The sequence below is a fragment of the Perognathus longimembris genome, chromosome 12 (assembly GCF_023159225.1).
Source record: "Perognathus longimembris pacificus isolate PPM17 chromosome 12, ASM2315922v1, whole genome shotgun sequence".
NCBI classification, from domain to species: Eukaryota; Metazoa; Chordata; class Mammalia; order Rodentia; family Heteromyidae; genus Perognathus; species Perognathus longimembris.
Window position 1 is genome coordinate 62,070,460 of NC_063172.1, and position 20,810 is coordinate 62,091,269.

Sequence of the window (20,810 nt, forward strand, 5' to 3'; positions counted from 1 at the left end):
GTACCAACAGAGGTGCTTTGGGCTCTCTGTGATGTCTCTGCGCTCCGGGCTCTGTCTACCTGCTCCTCCACCTGACTCCGCCATTCTCCAACTGGTTTTCTCTCTGCCTCAGGTCACTGACTAGCGTCAGTTTCATACTTTCTCTGTTCTTACCTATGCTTATTATTATTTTGTGTGAGAACTCAGGGGCTAGGCACTGTCCTTTAGATGGTGCACAAAGTTGTTCTGCCATTTGAGCCGCAGCTCCACGATGGGTGTTTAGATAGTTATTTAGAGATGAAGAGTCTCACAGACTTTTCTACCCAGGATAGCTTCAAACAGATTCTCAGATCTCAGTTCGTGGACTTTCCTAGCCAGTGTGGCTTTGAACCGTGACCCTCAGATCTCAGCTGTCTGGATAGTTATAGATTGCAGGTGTAAGCCACTTGTGCTCTGTAGTTTAATGAAATTTTTATCTAGTGTTTTCGTTCTGAATATCTGTGAGCAGAAAAGACAAGAGGCAGGAAGGAGGGATGGAAGGAAAGGCAAGAGGGAGGGAGGGGAGGAAGGAAAAGAAGGAGGGAGGGAAGGCAGGTGAAATCAGAGAGATCACAGGTTGAAAAGGAGGGAGAGAAAGAGGGAAAGAGACTGAATACACACAAGTGCAAGCAAAGAGCCAAGTCCTACCACCCTCCCTAGTCCTGAGAAATGGAACCTGGTCTTCTCCATTCACTGCCGTATGATGTTATTTGCACTCCAAGTATTTAGTTTAGTTGTCTCTGTCTCTGCCAGCATCCCTCCTGTCCCCTTTGGCAGAGAGACCTGCAGACCGCCGAATTCCCAGAGGCCTGACACAATATTTCCAGCTTCTTTTCACGTCTGTCATCAGGCAGCCATCTGTCAGACTTCCCTAGAAGTTCCCGCTGAGCCCTGACTCTCACAGCCCTCTCTTTACACTTGACTTCTCCTCTGACTGACAGACCTTCTTTTCCAGCCAGCACCTTGATATTTCTCCTACTGTGTTCCAATAGTTACCGAAGGAAAGTATATACAAAGACTATACTCACTCCCCGTGGGCCTTGCAAGGTCCCAATACTTGCTAAGGTATCACCACCTGCCTACCACTGACGTCTGCAAACGTAGCGCCATCTTTCACTGGTTGCCTGCTCTTGTGCACTCAGGCTCCAGCCCAGTCAATCCATAGCACATCTCCTGCACCTGCATGGTACTCACTACTTCTCCAGCACTCCAATGCCACATCTCCTTGCCTCCGGATTATGGTACTATGACAGCCTATTGGCTTTTATTCCCACTTTCCCCACTGGAGGGATGCTGGGATTCCACAATAAATTCCTAACAGAGGTCTGATCTCACTAGTTTGATAGTCACAAGTTTCTTTGACAGGTTAGCTTCTAGAACATTCTTCACTTTCTAGCCTTACTCCCATGTGCTGCCAGTGTGGCCCATGTTTTGGCTTCCCCTTTCACAAATGCTGTTCTGGAAGCATCTGCTCTCTCAGCTTTCAATGTCTAAATCCATCTTGCCTCAAAAACAAAACAAAAACAACAACAAAAAATCCCACACAATTTCTGGATGCCAGTAGGTCATGCCTGTAATCCCACCTACTGAGGAGGCTGAGATCTGAAGTGAGCTTGTGTAGGCAAGTCCATGAGACTCTGACCCAGGGCAGGGGTATGGCCAACAGCCAAATGAACAACTCTTAAATGGTTGCTGTCTAATTTCTACTAGAGATGAGAAATGTCTAAAAAGATAACAGATCACAGATCAGGTTTGTGATCTATAGAAATTTATAGCTTTCTTGTAGAGACCAGGCTAATACATATTAATTAATAATAAACAGACAGAAGGATCACTGAGATCTACACATCTATATTCTTCTTCTAAGAAGTCAGAAGGCAAGCTTTATTTTTTATGAAATGAAATGGAACCTTAGTAATCGTTATATGTTGGAGAGACTAGCTCTCCAGGGATAGAAGTCTGAGTCTCAGAGGGGCAGTAGACAGAGTAAATGTGCTTTGTTTACAAGAACCTGAATAAGCCTGCTACCATTAGGAAAGGTACTAGGATAGGGTGATGTGACATTTCACCGTATCGCCCCTGACTCCGGGATATGGTTACTTGCCTTGTAAGGCCATAGTCCGCTTAATCCATACAGCAATCCCCTAAAGGAGGTATTACCACTGCCAATTTGTAAGCAAGGGAGCTGAGATTGGAGGGGATTAAGCATCTGGCCAAGGTCATATAGGAAGAAATGGAAGAGCTGGGATTTGCAAATGGCAGCTGGCTTCTACAGCCACCATGCTGTTTTCTCTAAAGCAATACAAAAATATCTTAGGAGTATTTTCTCCAGGAAGGCAGACTTCTTACACTTATAAATAACTCAAGCTGGTGGCCATAAGCACCATGCCTCTAAGACATTCAGGACTCAATACACGTGAGTTAATGTGGAATGCAAGGCTGTCCATCTAAAGAGAGAAGCAAGAAGGCACTGTAGCCAGATGAAGAAATGACAAGGGGAAGCAGCCCTGGCACTGGGCAGTATCTCCAGACTGAAAGCTAGCAGAAGAGGCACAGACACTACTAGCGAGTGTGGATTTATATCACCCAGCTCCGGGGAGAGCTATGATGCGACTGGACACAGCTTTGTTGTAATGAGCACCCATCCTCAGAAGGCCCAGCAGAGGCCATGACAAAGGAACGTACTTGGTTTCATTGGCACAGCGGATCTTGCAGCCTTCCTTGGGAATCACCAAGCCCAGATGCATTCGGAGCCTGCAGTTTGTGGGTCCCGTGTGGGGCCACACATGGGTTCCAGGGTGCATGACGGAATACTTGATCTGCGAAGACAATGTGACGTGTTATTCGTCAGCTTAACAAGGTGTGGAGGAATTGCTCCCTTAAAGTGACAGTAGCAAATGACTGTCAGTTCGGAGGAGAGGCTTTGCAAAGCTCCGAATCTATATTCCCACGGTTATTTCTTTGCAAAGGAACTAAAAATATGCACTCACATTTTCCACAAGGTGATAAACATTCAACATTTCCCACCCTCACTTTTGACGTTTAACTGCATGAGATTATTTCATGAAAAACAGAGTGACAGAAGAGTCCCTCGTGGCAACGAAAGGAGACAAGTGCTTTCTTGGACCGCTCGGTTCTCTCTTATTGCTGACTACTGTGTTCTCTCCAGTAATGAAAATGCTCCCAGTACCTGTCCTCTCCGGCATCCTGTGGTCTCTGGGAACTTTTCTAATAAAGTGCAGGTTTTAGGAGCTCCTTTACAGGCATTTTCATTTTTTCTTCCTAGAAAATAAGTGATGTAAAAATCATGATATTATTTTGAGTAGCTTAAAGAAAATCAGGTGCAGTCAAATTAGGTAAAAACTTAAAAATCAAATGTTGTCTCCAAACAAATTATCACCTCAAATATCTATTTTCTTTATAGGTTAATACTTTTATATCCTTATAATGACTTGCATATTTCTGCTTTATTAAAATACTTTTGATAACAGAGACTGATTTCTGTTGTCTGCTATTCCTTTTTCTTGATATCAGTCCTGGAGCTTGAACTCGGAGCCTGGATGCTCTCCCTGAGCTGCTTTTGCTCAAGGCTAATGCTCTACCACTTTAGCCACAGCTCCACTTCTGGCTTTTTTTTAAAGCCTCGTTGGATATAAGAGTCTCCTAGACTTTCCTGGGCTGGCTCGGCATCTAGATAATCAGATCTAAGCCTCTTGAGTAGATAGGATTACAGGCATAAGCTACCAGTATCTAGGTTATAGATGCTACTCTAAAGCATTGCCCTACGAAGCCTGGCTGCATCCATGAATCATAAGGGATATTAATGAACCAAAGTATCAGAGAAACACTTAAGAGCCAAGAGAATCAATTCATCTCAATGCTACACCATACAGAAGTTTGCACATTGCCCATATACAGACTGTATGACTCCTTTAGGGAAAAAAATGTGTTGGAAATCCTGAAGGTTAATCTTTCTTCTGATGGATTTATTCAAAAACACCTATTACTGAAGTAGTTCCCCTTATTCCATAGAAGCCATGCCAAAAAAATAGCTGAGACAAAGCACTGTCCTTGGCTACATTGACTTTTTTGGCGTTTCAAAAGATATGTAGCTCACATGTTTGGTTATCAAGATGGACATATTTTTGTGTAGCTACTGAGTTAATTTTTTAATCCAATCAAAAGGAGCTTTCCAGAGAGATTAATATACATTGACCACAAACCTCTGTACTCCATCTATGTGCCTAGGTTGGGTTAAACTCAAGCAGTGTGTTGTACATGACCACTTCCTTGGGCTTGGAAGGTACTTTGTCTTGTCACTCTTGTATGACTGTTTCCAACCTCTTTCACTTGTGCTGATACCACTTTGATGTACAGCATGCCCTACATTTTTACAGAGGCCAATAAAGCTCAGGGATGCTCATTTCTAAGACACAGATAGGCACATGGTGGGCTCTGGAGTGATCCCCACATGGTAGCAGGGTTCTAGTAATGCCATTTAACAGGAAAGGGAAAAATGTGAGTTCCTTCTTTATTGCCTTTCTTTCTCTAGAAAGATATCTGGATATACTGTGTGGGTATGCATGTGAACGTACACACACACACACACACACACACACACACTCACACATACACTAGGTTTCTCAAGATGCTTTCTTTAAGCCTATGAACCCCAGTTCTGAGACTACCACCAGAAGAATCTTGTCACTTATTTTCTAGGCAACAACTGCAAAGGAAGACTCGAGTCCACACTCACCTTGCTGCCAGAGAGTGAACTGGCTCCAGTCGCCCTTCTCCCTCAGGTTTTCATCTTCAGGCAGGAACAATCCCTTGGCTGTGTCCATCACCGCCAGGCCTTCATCACGGATTAACTTCCAGTTTCTTTCTAAAGACTAGAAGAAAGGTTCTGGGTCCACCGAGATGAAACTATACCTCTTACAATGGAGCATCCTTTACAGTGATGATCAGCCTTCTTGTTTATTTTAAAAGCAATGAGTTTTTAGTTGGGCACCAGTGGCTTACACCTGAAATCTAGCAACCTGGGAGGCTGAGCTCTAAGGATTGAGGTTCAAAGCCAACCTGAGCAGGAAAGTTCATGATACTCTTATCTCCAATTAGCTATAAGAAAGCTGGAAGTGGAGCTGTGGCTCTTGTGGTACAGCACTAAGCCTTAAGTAAAAAAGCTAAGTGCTAGCATCTAGACTCTGAGTTTAAGCCTCAGGACAAGCATCCTCGCACATGCACACACAAACACACTCACACAACAATAAATTTTTGTTTTCATCCAGATTATGTCAATTTCATTTAGAACCTCTTGCCAAAGATGATTTATTTACATCTATATCTATTTCTATATCTATATATCATTGTTTTTCTGAACCAGATGTTCTTTTGTTTTTTGAGTTTTTTGTTTATTTGGTTGGTTGTGGGGCTTGAACTTAGGGCTTGGGAATTGTCCCTGGGCGTTTTTGCTCAAGGCTAGTGCTCTACCACTTTGAGCCACAGCACTACTTCTGGCTTTCTGGTGGTTAACTGGAGATAAGAGTATCATGGGCTTTCCTGTCCCGGCTGGCTTTGAACCGACATCCTGAGATCTTAGTCTTCTGAGTAGCTAGGATTACAGGCGTGAGTTACTGGCACTTGGCTCTGAACCAATAGTTTTTGCAGAATAGTTTGTTATTTCTAGAAACTTCAGAAAATAACCCCCCATAATTATCTCTTTAAAGGTTTGCCCAAAGATTGCTTTTTTCCTTCCTGCCTGCCTCTCCCCCTCCCCCCCCCACTTAACAACCTAACACGAACATTGATCTTGTTGATCAGCGCACAACCATAAGCTCCACGTGACCTTCCATCATCCCAGCTGGAATACTAATCAAATAGTAAGAGGCGCATAGTAGGCTTCTGAGTTATACTCACTGCTTTATTTTTACCTTTCATACAGTTCCTTACAAGGATGCCATTGAACAGAGTAAAGAATAACTCACAGAGACATTGGGAATGCATCCGTTGGAACAGTTGATGCATGACAAAATAGCAACGCAGAACAAATGAATTTCCTGGTGTTTGACTCAGTGAGTGCGGCCTCCACCTGCCCCGGTTCTTATTCAGCCGGCTGATTTAGCCTGCGAGGGCTTCTAACTGAGGGGAGCCAAGGTGGCCTGGTGGGTGTGGGCAGGGCCAGCGGGAGGTCTCCTGGCATCCTTAGCAATGGACTGGGAACATGGGGGCAGCAGGCAGGAGGAAGAGCCAAGCAGCCAGCGGGGAGGAGCTGCCAGCAACCGGAAAGACAAGAAACAGCTTCCCTACGGTGAGGAGAAGCGCGCAAGCTAGACAGGGAGAGCAGGACCAAGAAAGTGATTTTGTAATTGCACTCCCGTGAAATCTACCCATTGTTTTGTGTCTGCCTTACAGCTGCTCCTACAAAGGCCCTTGTTGGGAGTGTGCTGGTCGTTCTTGTCAGAACGGGAGAGCTTCAACGAGTATCCATAGATATTTATCCCAAACAGGTACTTTTCAACTAGCAAGCCAAAGGCCACATGTCAGTACAGGGACAGTCAAAAGTCTATACCAGCTCTCAGAAGACAGCAGCTGGGGATGTTGTCAAGCATCTTAAGATCACGGAGAGAAGGCTGTGTTCACCTCTTCCCAACTGCCCCTCAAGTGCCTGCACTGACTGCTGTTACTGGAACGTGTTTAAATTGCCAGATAAACCTGTTCCATTCTAGTTACACTGTCACACAGATGAGGAGGGAATTGCCTCCCTAAACCATGAAACTATGTGTCAAATGAGGTAACTGGAGCCTTATAAGGGCAAGCTCTTCCCTTTTCTCCCTCCCAGTTTTCTAGAAATTCCTTTCACTTCTTTTTCAAGCTGATTTTAGGGAGAGGGTAGGGAAGAGCTGATCTTTTGTTACTAAAATAGAGCCCAAAGCCCCAGGGGAAAACGTTAAAGTGATTTCTCCTCTGTGTGTGTGTGTGTGTGTGTGTGTGTGTGTGTGTGTGTGTGTTTTCTTTTTTACTTAAGAACAAGTCGTCCTTGAATAAGAAATGTCAGTCTTGCCCCCCTGTCCTCCTTACCAGAGTATTGGTCTGTAGGTAATAGTGATTTTGGAAAGCCAATCAACAAGCCAACGAATTGTTCTGGTTCCCGGTGTTCTGTGTGCACCGGTGACTGGAGAACAGGCTCAGCTGTGGGCGCCAGGTGACATGGAGGCATCTCAGGGACCTGAGTGCTCGTACCTGGGCTGAAATGACACCGAGGTGCTCCATCCAACCCGTCGGTGACGGCTAATGTTCCCTTGACTGCCCAGAAAATGGGCAAAGACACTTGTAGAAGTGTCCGTCAGTGTTCCCATGGACAGCTGGCCCTGGGGGAGTCAGGGAAGCGAGCGGGGAAGGTCAGTCCCGAATGTGGGCTGGGGCATCTACAGGACCCCGGGCCTGGATGGAACAGAATGGGGAGAGAGCTCGCACACGCCCCGGCCTTCTCCAGTCTCTTTCGCTGCTGCTGTCACCCAGGGACACGGGACTGCAGTCTTCGCTTCCCCTGCAGCAGTAATTCTGCAGACAGCTTCCAGCCCTGCAGCCCCCAGCAAGGCCTGAATCACTGTCCCCCTTGTCAGGCCTCGAGTTCCTGGGTTTTCTGGCTCTCCAGCCTGCATGGGGGCACACTCTGGATGTGGAAGCCAACCTAATAAATCCTCTGTTACAATTTATACACATCCCATCCCCTGGAGAACCTGGTTCATGTGCTAACCAAGAGCTACCTAGATGTTTAGCTGTTTCCACCATGAAAGAGCCACTCATTATTATTTCTCTCGAGTTCCATACTTAGTCATGGAACTTTACAACTAGAAGGAGCCATGCTGTTGTTGTAGTAAGAATCTTCTCTCTTTAGGGATGAAGACATGCATTAAGGAGTGGTTACTAAATCTAAATGGCCCCAGAGTCAAAGCCAGCAGAGCTAACACCAGAACCCCACCCAGCTGTCTCTCCCTTGCTCGTGTGTAAGGAAGAGGAGGGCCACACTCAGGGGCCAGGACTTCCCTCTGTAGTGGATGTGTTTTGTTCTTCTCAGAGTACGGAGAAGCTCTGCAGTCTTCAGCCTCCCATGCAGTGTTATTCTGAGATGTGGCAGTTCCAGTAGTTTCCAGGGGCTTGGATAGTTCTGTGCCCGCTGCTAGGCATTGGTATACAAGGCTCAACACAGACAGTGTACGTCCTTGGCTAGGAGGGGAACTGAGTGTATCCAAAGACAGCAGATAAGCCGGGGAGTAGGAAGAAAAATACAAAGATAATAGCAGTCATGGTCTCTAGGGGTTCAATGTAGAAAATTTTCCACAACGCAGAGACTAGGGGTATTTTCCACCTTTGGAATGACACACAGGGATTTTAAGGAGATATTTCAAACAAGAGCTGAAACTGCTGTTTCTAACCACACACCCAGGATCCCATTTCATAACATTCACAGGTCCTAGAACAATAAAGACCAAACCTAATCACACACAGCGTGTGTGTGTGTGTGCGCGCGCGCTTGTGTGTCTTAATCCACCTAGATACTATAACAAAACAACATAGAGAAATGGCTTATAAATGACAACAATTTGCTTTTTACTTCAGGTGTCATAAGTCCAAGATGAAGGATTAGGTAGATTTGGTCTCTGTCTCCCGGTTTCTGTTGCCTGGGCTCCTGTCTTTAACCTCATACAGTAAAAGAAGGCAGGCAATAGGAGCTCTAACCCTCCTCTCTGAGGTCTCTAATCCCTTATCACCTCCCAAAGGCTTCCCCTCTCAATCCATCACCCTTGGAGTTAGGAGCTCAGCTTGTGACCGTAGCTGGGACCTGATGATCACAGCATGGGGGCGGGGGGCGCGCACATGGAGAGGGCAGGAAAGGGAAGACAAATTTTCCCATTCAGTTATCTGAGATAGCGAGAAATGAAGCTTTTAAAGGATATTCCACTGAGCTAAAATGCCTACATTTTCAAAGGCCTCCTTTGAAATATTCTTTCCGTGGCTCTACATTAATTCATTCAGTAACACTGAGAAGAGGAAGGAGCCCCTCTACTACTTGCGCTAGTAGCTGGGAAGGATAGGGCTTCCACTGCCCATTTTCCTATGGGACAGAGATAGAACCAGGTCTGGTTCCATTAGATCTCAGGGGCTCCTACGCCTACCGTCAGCACTTGCCCTTTTAGCTAAACCTCAGCCGCATCTATCACTCTGTCTTCAACAAATAGATTTCCCAGTCTCAGTCCCCACAAACTGGCGTGCATCAGCCCAGCCTTCCTTCCTAAGAGCCATTTCCTCATCTTCCAGCCAGCCTGCTCCTTCCACTTTTCTCAAGGTCCAATTAGCTTGCGTCCTATGAAGAGCTCCTTTAAAGCTGACTTTCTGCAGGAAGTGATGGAGGCTGGTGGTGCAGCTCAGAGAGCCTGCTTCTGTCATGTGCAAAGCCCTGGGATCATACCTAGAACCCCCCAAACAAACAAACAAACAAACCAATAACTTTACTTTGGGAAGCAAAATAAAGCCAAGGGGATTCTTAATTATTATTACTAATACTTTTATTTACTGAAAAAGAAATCCATGTATTTTAAAGCCCACCATGACTTATGATCTCATAATAAAAGCAAGTCTCTTTCTTAACCAACTCTTCTCAAACTTCAAGCCAGACCCCCAGTTAATTCAGTTAGACATTTCTATTATTTAATTGCTTACATCTAAATAACATGCTCTATAACTATTTGTGCATGTGCACGCCAGTGCCAGGACTTTGAGTCCTCCACACCATGTTTCATTCCTATCTGACACTCTACCATTTGAGCCATGCCTCCAGTTCAGCTTTTACTAGTTATTGGAGATAGAATCCCACCAACTTTTCTGCCAGGGCTGGTTTTGAGCCTTAATCATCCAGATCTCAGTCTCCTGATGAGCCATTAGCACATGGCTCATTTTACTATTAATTCACTAATTTTAGGCATTATCTCTCACCTACTAGGAAAAGTTAACCATTTAACAACTTAACATGTGTCTTTTTCCTTTTTTCCATTCTTGTAATACAGCCAATTTCACAAACCTTTCATACATCTGAGTAAATTCAACTCATACTTTATAATATTATGACAATGAATATCACTCAAACTTGAGTTGTCATGATCACATTTCATTCCCCCCTCCCTTTGCTGGCTTCATTTTATAATGCCTTTAATATGATTTCTCTACTACCTCTGCAAGTCTGCTATGACATTGTCTCTCGATACTACAGGTTGGTAGTATTAGGACTGCCTAATTCAAAAATCTGAAATATAGAATGATCCCAAATCTGAAGATCTCCTAGTTAGGACAAGTGGAAAATTCCACCTCATGAAACTTCATTGCAGACACAATTAAAAATGACATAAAGTTTGGCTCTGGTGTCGCAAATCTGTAATCCTAGTTACTCAAAAGACTGAGCTCCAAGGATCATGGTTCAAAGCCAGCCCAGGCAGGAAAGTGTGTGAGACTCTTACCTCCAGTAAAACACCAAAAAGTCAGAAGTGGAGCTGTGGCCCAAGTGTACTAGCTGTGAGTACAAAAGCTCAGGGACAGTGCTCAGGCCCTAAGTTCAAGCCCCAGTACCATCACACAAATAAAGGAAGAAAGAAAAAGAAGAAGAAAGAGAGAAAGAAAGGAGAAATGTGAGTCACATTTCTAATTGATTGCTCTGTCTTCGATTAGCCCACTTTGGTTTAATGAATACAAGATCTCTTATAGCTCTGAAACTATTAAAAGAATGACTTCAAGTTTACTTCTCCTCCTCATATGTTCTATTTCCCCCAGGAAAAGGTTTTCTTTTTGTACGCTTTCTTCTCTGCCCTTCCCATAGAAGGGTCTTCTCAGTGTGGACCTTGACTGTTAGTCCTAAACAAATGAATGAACAGCGTGAACTCTGAGGGCCGGTAGCCACTGACACACAGCCGAGCCAGTATGTAAACTGGGGACCAAAACGTCAGCCCCGACAGGCCTGTTCACTGGGTCTGTAAAGGGTCTTGGTTGTTGATGTTCCTTCTCCGGAAGTCCGCAGTTCATCCTCTGCTTTCTTCAATCAGGTACAAAAAGATGATGACATCATTTACCTGTTATTGTCTCTTCTTCACACAACCTCAAAAACAATCTGCACTTATACTTTTCTGTTTTTCTGGCCATTTAGGTGAGATTTCACATGGAGGTGTTAAATGCCTGTGTTCTTTTATTCTTTGTTCACTTACATTTTCTGTCTCTAATAGTTGTTCTTTTTTTGTCAAGGTAATGTACAGAGGAGTTACAGTTACATACGTAAGACAGTGAGTACCCTGCTTATCAAACTTGTTACCTCCTCCTTCATTTTTCTACTACCTTTCCCCCCTCCCCATCCTCCTCTGAGATGTACATCACAGATAAACCACTTGTTTCCACATTTTTTGATGCCTACTTTCCTTTTTGCTAGACTAGAAGGATCACATAATGTAATCTAATCCACAAGTGAAGTTTAGAGGGGAAAATTGTTAGTCTCCAAAGCCTTTTACCAGTACCTTGAAAGCATCTTTACAAGATCCCGCAACTCTAGGCAATGGTGTTTTTCTGTAACAGATATGCAGCAGAGGAAGGGAGAGTAGTAGGGAAATTAATTGTTCTGTGTCTGATTTTACAGTCTGAATTAAGATCTACTAATCCATACATTGATTTCTTGTTGCCTCTTGGTCTATACACTTTCCTTGCATTACTTAGCTGACACAGCTCTACTTCCATGAGGTGCTAGGTGATGAATTATCAAAATGTTTGCAATGTGACATAAAGTCACTTTAATTTTGTTCTAATCAAACATGTCTAGCTGAGCCTTAGATTTTTTTTTCCCCTGTGGAGAACACAAGTCCCCCAGACAGTTTTGCATCTAGTAAATGTGAAATGTAAGCACAGGGACCAAGACCAGTGTTGATTTGTTAGGAATCTATTAATACAGTACCGCAGACTGAGTATATCCTCACAATTCTACAGGCTGAAAGTCCAACACCTGGGTGTTGGCCAACCTGGTTTCTTTTGATGATTCTCTGCTAGCTGATAACTAGCCACCTCCCCATTGGTGCTCATGTGACTATTTCCTCTGTGTGTAGACATCTGGGTACCCACTGGTATTTTCTTTTTATAAGACTTAGGGCTCACCACAATGACTTCTTTTATATGTAAGTCGTTCTGTAAGAGCCTCTTCCCAACCAAGTCATTCTGAGGGGTTAGAGGTTAGGGGCTCAAAGTACAAATTTTGAAGAGGTTTAATGCAGCCCCTAACACTGAAGAACAAACAAGTCAGTATTAATTCCACCAAAGAAAGCAAGCAGATGGGAGGGAACTGGGAATAAATTCATATTCACAGGGGGAAAAGCAAAGGTACATGGAAAAATACAACTTGATCATAAAGGAAAATGAGAAGGGTGATGTTTTTAACATGAGTACAAATAGAGGACTCCTAATAGCATAAGGAAGGTCAGGTCCCAGGCATGATTGACGACAGGAGACAGGGCACTGAGAATACACAGATGCTGGCATTGGAGATCACTGCTGAGATGTTCGCAAACCTGCTCAGGTTCTGACTGTAAATTAATGCACAAGGAAAGACTAAGCTAGGCAAAGGATGTGCTGTACTGAAGTTAGAATGAATTGATCACAATGGTGCCTGAGTATACTGTACAACAAAATTTCTAAATGGGTTAAGAATATGTTAATGGAATCTGGGTGCTGGTGGCTCAAGCCTGTAATCCTAGCTACTTAGAAAGTTGAGATCTGAGTCAGCCCAGGCAGGAAAGTCCATGAGACTCTTATCTCCAATTAGCTACCAGAAAACCGGAAGTGGCACTGTGGCTCAAGTGGTAGAGCACTCGCCTTGAGCTGAAGAGCTCAGGAACAGCTCCCAGGCCCAGAGTTCAAGCCCTAAGACTGACCAAAAAAAATTTAAAAAAATATGCTAATAGAATTTCATTTTAGGAATTATATCTTATTTTTGAGCAGGCAACTATTTACATTTGAATTTGAAATTAAATATCTTAATTTTTAGAGATAAAATCAGCTTACTTAAATCTTCATTAGAGCACATATCCCTTATATACTAGTCCACTAGGCAGGTAAGCCACCATCCTTCAAGGAACGTAAAAGGAAACAGAGGTGCGGCTTCCCTTTTATCTGTATGAACTGGAACAATACTCTGAGACTAAACCACACATCCCCTCAGGCATAAATAAGCAAATGGCTTGATAAACAGATATAAACCACAATATGCATGTGGGTGCATTTAAGATATTAATCTACATATATATGTGTATTAAGATACAAATCATGGGCTGGGAATACGGCCTAGTGGCAAGAGTGCTTGCCTCCTACACATGAAGCTCTCAGTTCGATTCCCCAGCACCACATATATGGAAAACGGCCAGAAGGGGCGCTGTGGCTCAGGTAGTAGAGTGCTAGCCTTGAGCGGGAAGAAGCCAGGGACGGTGCTCAGGCCCTGAGTCCAAGGCCCAGGACTGGCCAAAAAAAAAAAAGATACAAATCATGAACTCTCAGATCAAACATTTTAGAACCCCAAAGGAATACAGCTTACAGGGTGAATCTGCAATTACTCTGAAATATCAAATTTCCTAAAGATGGTCAGAGGGAAAGCTAATTTGTAGACATATTTTTATGCTGACAACCGCTGAAACTCACTGATTTTGTTTGGAGGAGACTACCAAATCTTTTACTTATTTTTGCTCTATTGTAACTGGAATGAAATGCCATTTTAAGCAACACAATTTTGAAGGTTCACTTCCAAGCAGCGCATAGAAATATGCAAGGTGCTAGGTTGTATTCTGCTTTGGCTTTGTTCCCTCCCCATGAAGGAGAGGGAACTGAAGTAATTATTTGTAATTTAGAGATTAAAAAAAACCTCTGAAGTTCAGACTTGCCTCAAGTGTCAGATGAGAGCAGAACGAATCTGTTTCTAATTGTAGGGCCCTTTCTAAAAGGTTCACCTTTCAGTTACATAATTATCAAGTTCTGAATTCCATCATGCTTTATCATAACCATACAGGAAAGGATCATTCAAATTCCAAATGCTTCAAGTAGATTTAGAAAAATAAGAACAAACTATTGCATTCATGTTAAAGAATTGCTTTTGGCATTTTTTATACTAGTGTCACTTTTATATAAAATTGCCAACTCTCTTAATTTGTAGCTTAATTCTACCACAAGTCTGAATCTTTGCTCCTTTCTCAATTCATTTCATTTCAGAAGCAATTCACTGAAAATATCTAAACATTTAATCAGATAGAAATGTGAAACCACTAGTGTACTGCTGTATAAATCCTATTTGGGTCCAGATGAAGTTTTTCATTCACATTGGATTTCTTAATGAACAAAAGCCACAGTGCAGGGGAGAGTGACAGTGTGCTCCTCTAATCAATCTGGCACACCCTGCCACATCCCTGGCCCAGTATTGCTGGGCACTTCTCCCGCTGAAAAAAACCTGCAAGATGAAGAAGAAAGGCAAGCTTATCTGACACAGTATGTGTTGATATCAGAGAAGCTGCACTGGAAAGCTCAGCAAAGAGTGCAAGTATTTATTTTTTGGTTGTTGTTATTTTATTTCCTTTTCCCAGTGATGTGTGCGAATTACTAGGGAGAGGCAAATACAAATACAAAGGGGTTACCTTTAAACTATGGTTTTAATTTGTTCTTGGCTATTGCATTTCCAATATACTACAGTGGTTACTATGCAAGTGTGTTTACACCTAAATCAGCCACAGAATTGTGTGGATCAAGAAGCGAATCTCAAAAGGAGGCGAGAAAACCTGCTAAGGTATGATTATTTTTCTCTACCAGAGATCATTTCTATTTCCAATCTAGTCAAGACTTTAACCCATTTTTCTATTTCGATTTCTATGTTAAATACCTCCAAGGCACTTAGTACTTTGATACTGGTGATTTGGGCAGCAGTCTACTCCGTTCTAATGAAAATAAGCCCCCAAGAGAAAAGCATTGGAATGTTTTTCTGTAATTTCTATGCACACACTTCAGTGCCAGAGCTGTCAAATTACCAACTACACAATGAGGAAGAGTGACAATCCAACAGAGGGAAAGACAACACAAGGCTGTTCCACTAAGCACTTACCCATGCCTCTAGGCAAATGCATACTCCATCTCTCAGGAACACAGTGGCAATCAGTTGAATAAAAACATGCTATCCATGTCACTGAAGGGCTAGGAGTGTAATGAGTTTGTAAGTATTTTGGACAAACAAGGTAGTTACCAGATCTGAAAGATTTCCACTATAAAACACCAGTGGCTGAATCTGAGAATCCTAGTTCGAAGACAACCCAGACAGGAAAAGTTCATCAGTTATCTCCAGTGAAGCACCCCGACAAAAAGCTGGAAATGGAGCTGTGGTTCAGGTGGTAGACACTAGCCTTGGGCAAAAAAGATCAGGGACAACACCCAGACCCTCAGTTCAAGCCCCAGGACCAGTGCAAGAACAAAACAACAGCAAAACAACAAGAAAACCAACAAAATCAATGGGTGCAGGATTATCCTTAGTATTCAAATCTATAATTTGAAAATGGAAGAATATTCTGATATGCAAGTATCTGTGATTTAAAATGGTCAATGGCTCCTAAATTTCCTCACACTGCTGGCTTTCTTATGCAGTCATTTTTGGTGATATAAATTAATTTCAAGCAGCCCCCCTCCCCGCCCCAAGCAGACAAACAGGCTAATGTCAAGAAGTACACCCAAACAAAATTCTGCCAACTCTTGACTGATACAAAGCCTACTGACACAGGCCTAAGAACAAACATCAGTGCAAACAAGGTATGGTATGGAGGTGGGGTCCAAGAAACCCAAGCAAGCTAGGTTCATGTCAACCTAAGTGTGGGAGCAAGGAAAATGTCCTGGCTTCTTCCATCCTTACCTTACTTATACATAAGTGGGCACGGTAATGTGTTTAAGGATTAGAAATATGGACAGGTGCCAGTGGCTCATGCCAATAATCCTAGATATTCAGGAGGCTGAGATCCTGAGGATCAAGGTTCAAAGTCAGCCCAGACAGGAAAGTCCTTGACACTCTTACCTACAATTAACCACCAAAAAGTGACAACTCCATTTTGATTCTACTGGAGGTAGAGTGCTAGTGTTGAGCTAAAAAGCTCAAGGACAGTGCCAGGCACTGAATATCAAGCCCTAGGATAGGTGCGCACACGCACGCGCGCGCGCGCGCACACACACACACACACACTTAGAACTATGATACACAACATACTTAGCACATTGATTATAAATAGGCAACATTTAATCAATATTACCTATTATCAAATACTATATTATTTTGATAATATATACTATTTCAAAATTGACTTTACAGTTTCTTTAGAAATCAGAAATTCTTTTTTTCTATATAACAAGGTAATGGATTGAAATGTTAACCCTAACACTGTTCATGACCTCAGAGCAACCATGGGACAGGTACATCTTCCATGAACATTTTGAGATGATGAATTAAAAAGCAAAGAATCTTGCTCAAGTTCACACAGTATTAAGGAAAAAACCCTCAAAACCCAACCCAAGCAGAGAAGCCCAGGGAGAGCACACGCTTTCACTGTCTCATTGTTTTGCCTTGGTGATCATTAACTTAGTTTCTTCCACAATGAGAAGAAACACATTTTCTCTACATGAACTTCAACTACCATATTTTATCAGTTTCCTATCTTTGATAGACTTGCTAAGACATATTTTATTTATTTGTTAAGATATATCTTAAGATAATATATATATAATTCAGTGTTTTTTAGCATATTCACACAGTTGCTAAATCCTCAACTTTTTAATTTAAAAACATTTTCCTCACATCCTTTATCTATTACTTCCTTACCCCAATTCTAAGAATATGCCTTCTATTTTATGGATTGGCTTGATTAAGGCAGTTCATATGAACACAATTATGTAATTAACAGTTACTTAGCATCATGTATTCGAGATGTATGTATGTCGTACCAGGTATCAATAGTTCATCCCATTAATGTCATGATGTGGATATACTACATCTTGTTTGTGAATTTAGTTATTTATTATTGGGTTGGATATATTTTGCATGGCTTTCTGTATTTCTGTTGCTATAAATATTGTGAACTTTTCTGTGCACAGTTTTGTGTGAACATATGTTTGCACTTGTTTTGGAGACATGGAGGGCCCTGCAATAATTCTATGTTTAACTATTTGAGGAAGTGCTACACTGTACCTTTTTATGCAGCTCCAGCAATGTGTAAAGGTTTCAGTTCTCCAAATGCATACAACACTTGTTAATGCTTGTGGGTTGTTTTGTTTTGGTTGTAGCTATCCTAGTGGATGTTAGAACTTTAATGAACACAATCTAGTTGAGTTTAATGCTAGCCTAATTTCACTAGTATGTAGAGCTGCCTTTCCGTCTCCACTTCCCAGATCAGCCATTCAGTTCAAAGGAAGCTGACCACTGGCTTCCAGAGGAAGATTTGATAGCTTGAAGATCATCTGATAGCCCCTTGTCAATAAAGGATCTAGAGTGGAAATGTGATTTAAAGTCGCTCAGTCAGAGTGAAGAGAAGATCCCATTCGAGGCGGAAGGGATGGTATACTCTTTCTCTTTCTGTAAGACTGTTGTCACCTACTTGGTGTGTCAGACTCCCTGTAACTGTGGCAGTTCATGAAATGCCTATTACAAATAAGAGAGCATTTCCTAGGAGGTTTGCAGGAAGCCATTTAAAAAATAACTTAACAAACATGCCTTATTTGGCTTCCATACATTGGGGATTTACTACAAAACAATTAAAAAGAAACCAACTGTATGTTTCATATATAGAAAGTGATGTGATATTCAGGGGGGTTACAGTTACATAAGTAAGGTAATGAGGACATTTCTTTTTGAACACTATTACCCCCTCCTTCACTTCCTCCCACTTTTCCCTCCCTACTCTCCTCCTCCCAACTTGGCATAGAAGGCCATTTAAGGCTGATGTGGTCGCTCAACAATGTTTCCAACCCTCCAATCCCAGAGCTGCTGGCAGGCCTATCATGCAATAGGTTAGCATGCAGAGATAGCTGAGCCAGGAGCAAGTGTTAGCAAAGAGAATCATCCCCTCACTATGCCACCCCTAAAGTCTGCTCTACCGCTGGCTTACAGTTAAGTGAATCAAACAAGCTCATGTTGTTGAAGCCAGACTGGAATTTCATTTCTGTCATCTGAAATTGAAAGCATCCTAAACTCTGTAACAAAAAACTAAACTCAAAGTTGACCAGGAAAAGGGACAGAAGAACTTATAAGAGCTCAGGGCAGATGAGGAAGATGGGAATTTTACAAGGAAAACATCGCTGAGGGTACTAAGTGCAAGTGCAATTTATCAAGGAAGATGTTACTGTACTATTTCTGGTATGGCCTAGTATAGGATGCCTTTGCTACTATTGATGCAGAGGCTCCTGAAATTAATCTCAAAGTATTTAATGCATCATCACCATACTATAACTTTCTCATCTATAAACTCCTTCGCGTCTAAGTGAGGGTCTTTGCAAATGCATTATGATGATTACAACCATATGCTTTTACAATAAAATAAGAATAAGCAAGGTTCTAAGAAAAACCTATATTAATGTTGGAGCACTGAAACCACATTAAAATTTCTCTTTTATCCAACTAGACCAAATTAACCCATGAAGTCTTAAGGATAGATTTGCCAAAAAGTTCTGAAAAAAAAAACCTGATAGTACCCTGAAAGGTAGAATGAACAGTGTCACAAGTCTCCACACAGCCATCCCCTAGACTGGAGAATTATCAGGATTTGTCACTCCTGTGCTTCCCTTTCTGCTTCTCTCATATACATATACAATCAATCTTTTGAAAACCAGAATTAATTATTTCCTACAAACCACACACTCAATGGCAGACTTCCCAGGGCAGGACATGGAAGTCCATCTACTCCATAAGACCTACTGCATTTTACATTTGGAATAGAAAACTATATTATACAGAAACCCTAAGTAAATTCAGTACAAATTTTAATGTGTCTAAGAATGGGCTTACAATAGCAAAAGTAAACTTCTGACCATACCGCTAGAAAAAACCATAGTAGTAAAAGTAAGATTTAATATACCAAGATAAGACTTCCTAATTTTTGTTACAAAAGTCACTTAATTTCTTTATCCTACCATATAGAAAAGTATTTATAACTACTTTCTCTTCCTGTATCAAGAGGAACAGTAGTTCTGGAAATGTTGCCCTCAGACATGGGGGATGATGGTGGGAGGGGAAGCTTCCCTTAATCTTTAAGGGAGTTTGGAAACCCCAAAACAGCTTTCTTAGGACGAGAACGTGCTCCTTGCTCTTTTCTTCCTCACGGTGGAGTGGTGCAGAGCCTGCGTGATGGACAGCGCCGCAGGCAGGGGAGGTCTGCTGTCTTCTCTGACAACAGATCAGGCTCATCCCTGGAATCCCCGCTATTCATAAACTTGAGACCGGGAAGATCACAATTCAAACCCATCTTAGGCAAAAGTTCACAGAATCCCACCTCAAACAAGAAAAGGCTGGGTGTGGTGATGTACATCTACCATCGGAGCCACTTGAAAAGCATGAGCCGGAGAACTGCAATCTATGCCAACACAGGAATAAACCTGAGACCTCACTCAAAAACTAAGAAGCCGGGTCTGCGGCTCAAGCAGTACAGTACTTAGAAAGCACAAGGTCCTGAGTCCAAATTCCAGCATGCCTCTCCCAAAAAATATTTTTAAAAATTTGTCAAGTCATATAACATGTCAATCTTTCCAATACTTTTTTGTTTCTTTTGTTTTTTGCCAGTCCTGGGGCTTGAACTCAGGGCCTGAGCACTGTCCCTGGCTTCTTTTTCTCAAGGCTAGCACTCTGCCACAGCGCCACTTCCGGCTTTTGCTATATATGTGGTGCTGAGGAATCGAACCCAGGGCTTCATGTATACAAGGCGAGCACTTTACCACTAGGCCATATTCCCAGCCCCCAATCTTTCCATTACCTTTTGAATTTATTTATATTAACATGTAATGTGGTTACTTATTTTTAAACAACCCATACAGAAAAATTAAATTTTCTTTGGTAAGGATTACATGCATAAATATAACCCCCACACAAACGAAACCTCCTTGGGGTGCCGGATCATTTTGAAGAGTGTAAGTGAGTCCTAACATGAAGGGTCTGAGAACTCCACTTCCAGACAAACTCCCTCCTTCATCATCTAAAGGGCAGTTTAGAGAATGGGAACGTTGACACTGCTGTGGTTAGCACTCACCTTCACTAATTCGGTGTAGCTCGTTTCTTTGGGGGTCCACCACGGCTGAGCTTTCAGTCCATTCACATTGTAGAGAGAACGCTGCCACACGGAAGCAAAATGTCCTCTCTTGTGCCCAAGCTCGTACCACTTATATGCCTGAAAACACAGAAAGACCATGTTCCACACTGCTCTGGCTATGAAACATGGCTATTCATTTAAAAATGAAAACAAAATGCGTTCAGTCTACGGCACCCACAGAACATTCTAGCTGAGCAACAGGGCACACAGTATCTGTCCCTTCCCTCAGAACCCATGGCCAACTGGGAGCTGTGGTCACTAAGGGAACCCACCAGAGAGGACGCAGCACACTGCCTATGGCTAGCAGGGACAAGGATCAAACTCAATATGTGAAGTGTGGCTTCCAACTGAGTGTGGATGGCTTTTACACCATCATAAATAAACCACAGCTTAAAAATGCTAAATATCCCC

The 20,810-nt window shown here is 42.5% G+C and overlaps 1 protein-coding gene across 1 annotated transcript in view; it reads right to left on the bottom strand.

The window, feature by feature from the left end:
* Positions 1–20,810, bottom strand: part of Asph (aspartate beta-hydroxylase) — a 191,147-nt gene that overhangs the window by 10,619 nt on the left and 159,718 nt on the right. The window contains exons 23-26 of the mRNA XM_048358864.1: positions 20,340–20,477; positions 4,775–4,910; positions 3,209–3,300; positions 2,704–2,837 (exon numbers count right to left, since the gene is read on the bottom strand). Coding sequence (XP_048214821.1) covers positions 2,704–2,837; positions 3,209–3,300; positions 4,775–4,910; positions 20,340–20,477 — 500 coding nt within the window. The remainder of the gene's footprint in view (positions 1–2,703; positions 2,838–3,208; positions 3,301–4,774; positions 4,911–20,339; positions 20,478–20,810) is intronic.